Source organism: Vicugna pacos, chromosome 25 (assembly GCF_048564905.1).
Source record: "Vicugna pacos chromosome 25, VicPac4, whole genome shotgun sequence".
Classification (NCBI taxonomy): domain Eukaryota; kingdom Metazoa; phylum Chordata; class Mammalia; order Artiodactyla; family Camelidae; genus Vicugna; species Vicugna pacos.
The window spans coordinates 27,830,282-27,842,350 of record NC_133011.1 but is presented as its reverse complement, the minus strand read 5'-3'; the positions used below and the strand labels follow the sequence as shown (position 1 = coordinate 27,842,350).

Below are 12,069 nucleotides of genomic sequence, written 5' to 3'. Positions count from 1 at the left end.
CTACTTCACTCATCCCCCCACATCCCAACCCTCCAGCAACCACCTGTTTGTTCTCTGTGTCTAATGAGTCTGTTTCTGTTTTGTTATGTTTGTTCATTTGTTTTCTTTTTTAGATTCTACATATTAGTGAAATCATATGATATTTATCTTTCTCTGATTTATTTCACTTGGTCCATCCATGTTGTTGCAAATGGCAAAATTTCATTCTTTTTATGGCTGATTACCACTCCATTATATATATTATATGTACATAGTGTGTGTAGTGTGTGTGTGTGTGTATATATATTATATATATATAATTTCTTTATGCATTCATCTACCAATGGACACTCAGGTTGCTTCCATACTTGGCTATTATAAATAATGCTGCAATGAACATGGGGCTATATATATTTTTTTGAATTACTGTCTTTGTTTTCTTCAGAAAAACACCCAGAAATGAAATTGCTGGACTTTGCAGTAGATTTATTTTTAATTTTATGAGGACTCTCTACACTGTTTTCCATAGTAGTTGCACCAGTTTACATTCCCACCAAGAATGCACAGGCTTCCCTTTCCTGAACAGCCTCACCAACATTTGGTGTTTGTTGCCTTTTTGGTAACAGCCATTCTGACAGGTGTGAGGTGATGTCTCATTGTGGCTTTGATTTGTATTTGCATTTCTCTGATGGTTAGTGATGAGCATCTTTTCATGTGCCTGCTGGCCATCTGTATGTCTTCTTTGGAAAAATGTCTATTCAGGTTCTCTGCCCATTTTTTAACTGAGTTTTGTTGATGTTGAGGAAAAAAATTTTTGCTTAAAATCTTTGATCAACATAAACACTAAGTATTCTTGCTCGCTGAAAACGTTTGCCTTCTAATCTAAGTGGTGTGGGAAATAGACTTCGACGTGGGCAATGCTGATCAAACTGCTCCGCTTTCATAGTCACAAATGCAGAATAACCATCCTTGCAAATACATATTGAGGAAATGAGTGACATTCAAAGTCCACTAATTTGTTTTGGAGTAAACATGAAAATATTTTACCCAAAAATTCTTCAAAGTGACTTTTCTGGAAGTCATTTTGGCAAATGAATAAAACTTCAGTTCTAAACACTCCTCACAAAGACATTTCAGCAAGACTGGATGTAGGTTAGAAAAGTATTTCTCACAAACTCCCAATGGGTTTTCAGCTGTGAGTTGGGAAGCTATTATCCAAATTTATTCTTCAGACAGATTAAGTTAAATTCATTCCCCTCCCTGAACCTGTTATTTTGGGAGAACTTTTAGAAGCCCAAAAATTAAGAGACATGTTTGGTACGACATAATGTTAGGAAAGTGGACTCTGGCTAGACTGGGTTGGAGAGCTGGTTCTGCCAATTATCAGCTGGGTGCCTTAGGGCAAGCGACTAAGACTTTCCTGTGCCTTTGCATCCTTACCTGCAAAATAAGCAAAACACTATCTGCACCGACTTCAGATGACTATTGTGAGAACTACATGAGATCATGCGTGTAAAGCGTCAGCGCACTCTTCAGCTTGCAAGAAGCACCTGAAAAACGTTCGTGAGTCCTATTAGTACAGCTGGACTTTGGCTGCAAGAACTTAATGTAATGAGGCAGGGATTCTGACACCAGCTGGGATCCAGAAACTGGTACTAAGAGTACATGAACACCATGAAATTATACCAACATTTTATGTGTATATTCATTTTTTGCTTGTAATTTTCACACTGCCTAAAGAGTCAATATGCCAAAAAACTTCAATATTGTGGTTGGAGTTTATTTGGTTAGAAAAGAATATTCTAAAGCGTATTATTACAAACAAAGGAAAACAAAATGTAGATACATACACATAGCACACAGACACACAAATATACAGAGACTGACTTTAGGAAATTAAGCCTTAGGGTAAACTTTTACTGCAAAGGGACAAGAATCAGAGAAGTTAGAGAGCTGCAGGAGGAATGCAGGAAATCAGAAGATGCTAGAAAAAGAATTTAGAAAGGTAGAACAGAGAGAGAAAAGCCACTTTACACAGGGGCCTTATGCCTCACGCAGTCAGCGTGTGAGAGGTTAGGGCTTCGTTACAAACGATGTCCCAGACTGAAGACATCTGTGTAATTCTGAAAACTGCGATCTTCAGCTTGCCATAATGCTGCCCAGCTTCAGGGTAGTTCTTCCCCCACCCAATCTAGTTGTCTTTTCAGTTCTGTCCAATAAATCCCTGTCTAGACATTGACCTTCAACAGAAGGAAAGGAGAAAGAAAAAAGAAGGCAGCAGCCTGGGCTTATGAGAAAGGAGGGGCAGGGAGAAGAGTGGGCCAAATGCTCATTACTTTTCAGGTGACCATCTTTCTCTGGCTTACTCTAGTCCTGCGTCTGCATTTAGGGGATAGTCTATATACCTCCCTATTTATAAGAATCTTGACAAGATAGCATGTACTTTGGTAAAAAACAAGGAAATACACGTAAGTTCTGAAAAATATAGGCAGTTTTGAGAGTTGTAGATTTTTTCTTAATAAATGTTGACCATGTTCATCCTCTCCCCATTAATTAAACATTTAATGACGCTAGGGAATATGATCTTTCTTTTTGGGGGGGTATTTCCTTATATCAGCACATAACATACTATACTGACTGGTTTGCTTTAGAAAATGCTAACTTTTGTATCCTAAGATGCTGTTACTAACCCACTAAAGCGGGACAAGTACTTCAGAGGTGGTGATAGGCTTGACCTTGAGTGTTTTGATGCCACTGAGCCTAACTTCCACTACTGCAGAGCCCACAGTGTAGCTGCTGATCTCACATGTGAGAAGTCTCTGGCTGTGAAACTAACCTTGCTCACGTGGGGATGAAAAATGGAACTTTTCCTCACTGACAACATCTTTCATCCAAAGAAAATGAAAGTCAGAGGATGGTGAATTTGGTCAAAAGGCCTGAAGAATTCATTGGCTAGTTAATCAGCATCTAAATAATCAGGAATGGCCCCCAAACCTATACAGCAATCCGTCCCCATACCATTTAACCTCATCAGTGTACAAGAAGATCTCTGAGTGATATACAGGGATGGTGGGAGTCTCATGGATTTGTCATAAATACCAACAATCAACAGTGTCTTATTTTGCGGCAGAACTCCAACTGTACAAAAATGAACAAAACTGTGACTGTCAAAACAGTAGTTTTTAAGAACCAAGTTTGTAAAAAGTAAGTCTTTCCAAGATTCTATATTTACCTACCCTATCTGAAAACTTTGTGAGGTCCTAATCTACTGAAAAAAGATAAATTATTTTAAAGCAAATTGATAACTAAGGGTTGCTCTAGGTATGTTTCTGATAAATTTATGGTAAAATTTAGTGATCAGTTATTCTGGCTAGAAGTTGGAATGAAAGGGGAGGAATGGTAGAGAAAGGAGGAAAGTTGATGTTTAATAAAGTCCCATCTAATAATGTACTTATTTGATGAAAGAATCAACTTAAAAAAAAAAATCCAGGATTCACTTCAGAGTTGTAATGAGTTTTGCCCTGTTATCTACTGTGATATCCTTTTGGGCAAGAAATTGTTGTTAATGATTTATCAAAATCAGGTTTACATTCTGTTATATTCGCAGATAAGTGGAACATGTCACTGAGGTGAGAACCTGTGCTTTATTTTTGCCATAGCAGCGTGTGGGATTTTGAAACCCTCTCAAATGCTACTGTTTTGAGGAAAGAGAGAAAGATGAGAATGGAAGAAAAAAATTCTATAACCTCGTTCATTGCCTGCTCTACTTGCATCCTTATCCTTAAGTTTGTCGACCTCATTGTGTCCTCCATCTTCTTTAGGTTTCACTGCTGCAAGAGAGACCCAGGTTAGGAAGTGACTTGAGCATGACGCCAGCATCAATGTTGACAATGAGATGAGCGCCAGAAGTGAAGCCAGAAGAGGCTGAAGCCAGAACTGGAAATGAGCTGTTGGAGGTCCTCATGATGGGGTGTCTACAATATACATTCCATTCATCCATACAGGTGTGAAATTTACAAAACCAAACAAATTAATACTCACCCACAGGACAAGGGTCTACTATCACTGACATAATATTATTTGGTACTCTCTAACTGAAATATGCACATTATTAAGACGTTCTTAACATACTACTTCTGGGAAGAATTTGTCTGGTGAGGTATGGAATGGAAAGGAAACATGGAGCAAGACGACACGGATGGGCATCACCTGGGAAATCCAGCAGTCCGCTCCAACAGATGCCCACAAGGTAGTATTTACCTTGATGAGCTTTGCAGACTCTGATACCCGATCTCATTGACTGGACCCAGGAATGCGGACTCATGCTAACAAAACTCACAAGACACTGATGTATAAAAAAACAAGAAGGTGACTTTATTATTTACAGTGAACAACAGAAGAATCAGGCATACTGAATCTCTGCATCAGTCTGTACCAGCCTGATAGTGAATTATCTCCTCGGGAAGGCGAATTACCAGAGGGGAAGTTTGGTGCGCACAGAAGTAGAGCAAGTGGAGTTAATTACGCAGGATTCCAGTGCAAAATGGCGTGAGGCTCTGCAGCTCTCTTACCACTGGGCTATCCACCTGCCAGGCAGGCTGCCTGCTTGCCTCAACCTGGCAGGTGCTACTGGTCAGACAGTGCTTTGTTAGGTATCATGACAATTACATTCATAGCTTTTCTTTTTCTCTGTTTTGGAGACAGAGAAAATGCTCTTCTGACAGAGATTTTCTACGTTTGTGTGTTTTTAAGATGTCAGTAACCTCCCAATTAAGTTACAGGCAAATCTTTCTGCCCAAGGGGTCTTGATGTCTCATAAGATCACATTGTCTCTCTTGGCTTTAATTCTATTAGGTGTTCGTTTTTTAGTTTTAATTTTCAGACAGTGTTTCATTTTCCTGCTTTCTGGGATCAAGAGGGGCACCACGTGGTGGACTCCACATTGCCTACAGGTTCCACAAAGTGTCAGTTAAATTCAAATCAACCTGTATTCACTGTGCCAACTTTACGCCCACTGCTGTGCCAGATACAAAAGAATATTCAAAAAGTATAACAAGAGCCTGTAAGGAAATGTTACACCCACTGGATGTCTGCAATCCTAGGTTCTTCTTAAGGTACGTTTATTCATGCATTTTCCACTAGTATTTAGAGATCCACTCCTATGTGCCAGGATTAACCAGGTACAAGAAATATAAAGACAAAAATTGTCTTGTCCCCTTGAAGAGCTTACAGTCTAGCAAAGGAAAAAGACATTTAAAAAAAAAAAAAAAGGTACTATGCCAAGTGATATGGAGCCTGGCAGAGGGAGTACTTTCATATCTAAGGGCAGAGACAAAAGCCTTTTTTTCTATTTTTAAAATTTTTTTCATTTTTAAAAATCTATTTTTAAATACTAAGTAATAATGATAATTATTTTTAAAAATTAACAACAGTGGTTTGAAGCACAAAGTGTAATAAGCTCCTTTCTTGCTCCTTCCCCATCTCTGTTCTACCTCTCAGGGTTGTCCTCAGCACTTGGTGAACACTCTTTCCACATCTTTTTCTACGTATATGAAACACACACACACACTTCTCCATCACCAAAACACATATATTCTTATAAATAAACATAAATTTCTATTTATTATATCAATGTGAGATTTATACTATTACACATTCCATTTATGTAATACACACATGCACGTATACATTTATGTAGGATGCACACATGTGTGAGACCATATATATTGTTTTATAACTTTTTTTAAAATTCTTTGTTATGAATTTTATGACATGTATATGGAAAAGCATATAAAATAAACATGCTCAGGTTAGAAAATAAATTACCATATACAGCTCCCATCAAGTCAATAAAAAGAGAATTCTGAGTACTCCAGAAACTCCCTTCCCCTCAAAAAATCATTATGCTAAATTTTGTGTTAGTTATTTCCTAGCTTTCTGTGTAGTCTTACCACCCATGAGGCAGGCAAAGTCTGAATTCGCCTGGATCAGCAAACGTCCTCTGGGCAAAAGCAGCTTCAGTTCTCTAACCTTCCCTAAACTCTCGCTTTTCCTTAGATTTCCTTAGATTTTCAGGCCTTTGCTGCTTTGAGGATGTTTTCTCATACATATTCAACAGTTTTGATCATTTTCAGTAGGAGAATTGTTCGAATAACTTAATTAGCTATATTTCCATTAACAAATATTTGTGTCACTTCTCAATTTCTTCCTGTGTTGCAGTTATATGTATAAATGGAGATTCTTACCTACTAGATCCTAACTTCTTCGGGGTTATGAGAAATAAATAGCTTCGATTTCCCACAGCACAAATACTGAAATTTTTCTTTGTGCAGTAAATGCGCAAAGTGAGGAGTAAAGGAATGGAAAAGAGAATGAATATGTGATGACTCTTGCCTTGAGGAGTTTTCCTTGCCTTTTTGTGAAGGAGGATAAGAAGCATATGCAGAAAACAATCTGACATGAAACAATTTGAGGCAATAAAGAGATACGTTTAAATGAAATCACTTACATTTACTAACAGGGAAAGATTTTTAAGATACATCGTCCAGGGGAAAAAGAAAACTGCAGGACAGTGTATGTGTGTAAAATATATCTATAGCTATCTCTATGTGTGTAAATAGGTGTGTGTGTGTATACATGTGTCTGTGCATATTCTTGTTTATATGCAGAAATACAACCATAAAGACAAACAACAGTGGTTACTTCTCCAGACTGGGAAGCCAGGAGTTATCTCTTGACTTTCTAATATCCTATATAATATTTTCACACAAAGCATATATTACTTTTATTGCTGAGGGGAATTTTTTAAATTGTATTTAAAGGCAAACATATCTGACAATGGAATCCAAGAACCAAAAATAGCTAGGAAGACAGAAATTATTGGGAGAGGCTTCTTTGAAAAGGTAGGATTTGAAATGAGCCCTGAAAGACTGGTAGAGTTTAAGCTGGAGGACAGAAGTGTGGGGATGTGGGTTTGGTGAACAAGAGCTGGCTGTGAGCAGACATTAGGGAAGAAATGAGAATGGTACCCAGAGAGGACCATAAGGAAGTTCATTCCCATGGCTAAAGTGAACTCCAGTTTACACTGAGAGAGAGGAGTAACCGGACATAAAGCCAGAGCATAAAACGTGGAATGTCATCAATATTAGAAGTTTATAATTGGCTTGATGGGAAATAGAAGTCATCACAGGTTACTTTATGAAGTAATAACATGAGATATTAACCTCATGAAGCAGTTTGTGCAGAATAAGATCAAATGTGAAAAATCTCTGGTAATTTTGTAAAGTGCTGGATCAGAGTTTTATTGAGTAGTTATTGTATTACATACAGTTACATTTTAGGGAGATTATCTTGGTATGCTTTTATAGAATGCATTACAGAGGAAGAAGGACTCAGAGTAAGGAGATTCCTTAGCAATCCAACCTACTTGAAAGAGCTTGCCCACTTTACATAATCTGAAAAATGAAAAGACTGTCCTAATGCTCAGGACTGTTTTAAGAATTAACTGTACATACAATGGCATGATCAAAATGCCTTAGTTCATTTCTTCTCAACTGCTATTACTGTCCAGATGTATATGTTGATAAAGATCAGAACTGATGCCCTGGTCATGGGAACGAAAAAGATAAAGCCAAGAGATTTTTCTAAACAAATAATCAAAAAAGATCTATTTGTTGGGTGTAGAGAATGAGAGAGGAAAAGATAAAGATTTCTTCTAGGTTTTCAGCAGGGAAGACTGGTGGCATGGTGATGTCCCTGACAGAAACTGACCTAGATCTGCAATCTGCAACATTTCTGGAGTCATGACGTTCTTACCATGTGAGTTTCACTCCCTCCATTTCTCTGTCATCCCCAGCCCACAATCCTCTGCACTTGCATACAGGGCAACCTCCTTACTTTGGTACAAATATGGCTTGAAATATTTTAAAATAAAAGTACATTTATATTCTTTTTATTTTGGAAAAAAATTTTCAACAACACATAAAAGCCTCAAAACAACTGAGACATGCACAGTTACTGACTATTCAATTATTGCAGTGGGCAAAACTTAGCAATGCCTCGTTAAAAATCAAAACAAACTCTCCATTTGACCTAAGGAAGAAAAATTCTACATAAATAACATTTAAAAGAATTAAATATCTTTAGGGTTTTAAATTATTTGTATTTTTATCTTATTAAGGCCCAAATCAAAAAATGATGAAAATCAAAAAAGATCAATATAAATTAATAAGATAGGTGATCCTTATTTATTGTGCTTTTGAAATCCTTTTAAGTGGATTCTGACTTCTGAGTGGCATGTTACAACCCTGAGCTACACTCTTAAAGCAGAGTTTATTATAGTTTTACAATATTTCTGAAGTTTCAGTTGGATGCTTTTTGTTGCCTAGCTAGAGGTCAAAAGCTTGAGGACTATTACATGACAGAAAAAAAATTCAAAAAGCATCTTAAAAAGTGATCTGTCATGCATCAGACTCTTCACTTTTTCTGTAAGATCACATTTCTGTAGAAGATGACAGAGTTGGCAGTTGTGTAACAAATCCTCCAGAAGTACTTACAACTCTGGAATGTGATCATTGTTTTGCAATGGAGTTGGTCACCATCATATGAAAATCTTGGGAAATAAAATATTTTGTTTACCTGCTAGTTTCTTTTGGGAGAATAGCTCCTTCACACACAGAACAACAATACTTTGGTCTAAACTACTAACCTACATTGTTTGGTACATAATGATTATATTTTAAAAGAATGTTAAGAATATTTCTACATACTTGAAAAAGTAAACAAAAGAGAGAGGTGGGTGGAAGCAGAGAGAGGAGATGGGAGAGGAGAAAAACGCATCTTTGCTTCCCAGTAATATGTGAAGGGAGAGGTCACAGAGGATGGAGATGAAACAAAATTAGCTATGAGTTGCTGACTGTTTCTTGAAGGTAGAGCTGAGTACACAGAAGTCCATCTTCTACTGTGCCTACTTTGTATGTTGAAATGTTCCATAATAAAAAGGTTTTTAAAAAAGCACATACCTAACTTTTCAACATTGTCTTCTAACTTGATACCTAGAAAGGGATAATGCAGTACTATTAATAGTACTGCAATAAATGTCTTAGAACACTGATTTAAGATTTCAAGAGTTCCTGAGGCTTTTTTGTCCAACAACAATCACAAAATTTATGCCAGACAATAATCCTTATTCTGTACACAGTACTTAGATAAAGCACTTTCCTATCCATTATTATCTCGACTGCTCTTCACAATAACACTGTGAGATCTGGCAGGTAATGTTCTAATTTATGAAAACTATGAGGCTTAGACAAGTTAAGAGAAGTTCATTCCATTCCATTCATTCATTCAACAAACATTTACTAAACACCTAGTGTGTGTCAGGTAGATCTGTCCCAGGTATTAGGAATTAAGAGACAAAGAAAACATGACTCCATCTTTCAAGAGGTGCCTAGTCTAGTAGAAGGGACAAATTTATGAACTGGTAATTATATGATGACATGATTCATACTACAATGAAGTGTTCTTCAAAAAAAATTTTAACCATGACCTACAGTAAGAAATGTATTTTACGTTATAACCCAGGATATACAAACATATGTTTAAGTGAAACAAAAGCTTTATGAAATCATACTCTTCCTATATGTAATTCACACTATGTTACTTTCTAATCTACTCAGTATCTTCTCTTTTTCAATAAAATGCTGGTCATAACCTTTTACTACTGACTTCTGTTGACATTTCATTATTCACCAGTGGGTGTGACCTACAGGGTGCAAAAGTTTTAGGATGAGCATGATCGGAGTTCTATGGCAACACAAAAGGAAACAAAAATTGTTCCAGTGAATGAGAAAGACCTTAAAGAGGCCAGTCTCTGAGTCCTTATCAACATTAAAATGACAGAACCAGAACAAAGGGCTTAAGAGGCTTTAATCACTTTGCTCTTGCAGTACTTGCGCTGTTTTATGCTGGCCGAATACAAGGCAGCAGTAGACTGTGAACTCACTGAAAAGCCAAGGAAACAAGCTGATTTCTTGAAGGGATGTCAGCAATCCTTCATTCACGTTTACTGACTCTTCCTTATGTGTCACAGCACTTCCTGTCTACTGGCTCCTCTTGCTACTACCTGTAAAACAACTACAAACATCCTGAGACTATAAGGTTTCCTCGATGACTAACAGTCCTAAATATTTGTTTTCTCAAAAATTCCCTGGAATAAAGACTTAAAAACAAGAGACCAGCATAATATGTGTTAGATGTAAAATCAGACACTATAATTTTTATCAACCACAAATCTATATTGTGATTTTGTTTAAGGCCACAATCTTCTCTCTCACAGTCTCAAACATTTGCTGTCCATCCAGGCAGTTGTAGCTGCTGTGGACAGAGCTCAGCGAAGAGCCAGCAAAAGGCTTGGTGGGCACTAACATCTCAGGCCGCTGCCCCCTGCTGTCTAAGGGAGACAGGGTGCGATCAGGGAGACCCACTGATTCGATTTTGCTTTGTCACTTCCTTCAAGAGAAAGGTTTCCAATTTTAGGTACTTGTTCTGAGAATCGATTTTGCCCGAATGCACCAAAGACTCATTTTGTGATCCTGAACTAGTCTGGTAAGTCCTTTGTGCCTTTTATCCATTAAGCAAAAAAAGAGAAAAGGTGCTTTTCCAAGCCAGCCTGTGATCAGCTTACAACAGTACCACTATTCATTGGGCATTCAATAAACATTCATCCAGGATACTGATAATGACACAACAAACAATGGACAAAAGGAAGAAAATTAACTGGACTTCGTGAGATCCAGAGGAACTACAGCTGTTTCTCATTCCTGCTTCCCCAAAGGGAAACATGATTTGAGTATCAATGATATAAGATTTTGTTGGCTGAAGTATTCTTAATTAAAATCAAACCAAACTGAACCAAACCAAAAACATCAACCAGCATTTGTGTCTTTAATCACATAATTGTAGGGTCTCAGTAAATGGAAAGTATTCTGAGTTAGGCTTTATAGGTATTAACTCAGTAACAGAGGGCTGGCCAGAAAGAACGAAAATTACAGTTTTCAGAAAGTTACTGAAAAGCATAAGCCATTTGTAAAGATGTTCTGATCTTTGGATGAATCTCTTTGGAAGACACGTTTAGGGTTGACACCTTTAAATATTCTAAGTCTAAACAGGTGAATGAACTACAGTGTACAAGAACTTCATGTTTTAGACTTCACAAAAGATTCATTTTAAGAATCTTCGCTCTTTAATTTAGACTACCAAGGATAACATTTTCAAAACTCTAAATATTTAGTAGAGAATCGTATGATAACACACTGTAACAATCAACCACTGGGAACATCAGCCTGGCATCGTTTCCCTCCTATTATCCTTGGGACTCACTTCCAACCTTGTATGAAACATCTTCAAATGACTGCACTGCTCTAGGCATCTCAAACCCATTAGGTCCAAAACCAAACTCTTAATTTGCTTCTACTCTTTCTTCCTGCCAACCCTCCCAGAACACCTCTTCTTCTTAATTCCAGTGATTTCTAAAATGCGTATGCACAAAAAAAAAAAAAAATTGGAGAGGGGTTTAAAATATTAAAACTTTCATACTGGATACATGCTCAAAAGTATTTACCTATTGTAACAGTATGTAGTTTTTAAAAAGTTCAGACAACTATTCTAATCTTGGCTTCCTCACTGCCTTCAACCCATCAGTCTACAAAGGGCTTAAATCCTCTGTCGGAGTCTCTTCCACTTCTTTCCTTGCATTTCCACCACCTCTGCAGTAGCTCAGCTTCTCTGTGTCTTGCTTCGACTTCTGCAGGAGTCTTCCATTTTGTCTCACTTCTTGTACTATCTTTTTCCAACTCATTCTTCACTCTGCCACTAGATACATCTTCAGTAGTCAGATAATACCACTCATCCAAAAGAAAAAAAGGGCTATCTACAAAATATAACAACTGAACGTGACTTTCATCACTGTCTATGCTCTTAGCTCAACCTAAGTAAGTAGTGGGGAAAAAAACATGACCTCCAGGTGAGGTTTGAGTTTTAGTCCTGCTTCTTCTGAGGCTCTGTGATTTGAAGGGAAATTACTTAGGTTTT

At 37.3% G+C, this 12,069-nt stretch overlaps 1 protein-coding gene across 2 annotated transcripts in view; it reads right to left on the bottom strand.

The window, feature by feature from the left end:
- The window catches only part of NSMCE2 (NSE2 (MMS21) homolog, SMC5-SMC6 complex SUMO ligase), a 206,577-nt gene that overhangs the window by 90,630 nt on the left and 103,878 nt on the right, over positions 1–12,069 (bottom strand). Inside the window, exon 5 of one of the 2 annotated variants that reach the window (XM_015242428.3) lies at positions 3,726–3,809. The exons of the other annotated variant lie outside the window; for it this stretch is intronic. Coding sequence (XP_015097914.1) covers positions 3,726–3,809 — 84 coding nt within the window. The remainder of the gene's footprint in view (positions 1–3,725; positions 3,810–12,069) is intronic. 2 annotated transcript variants of the gene reach the window in all.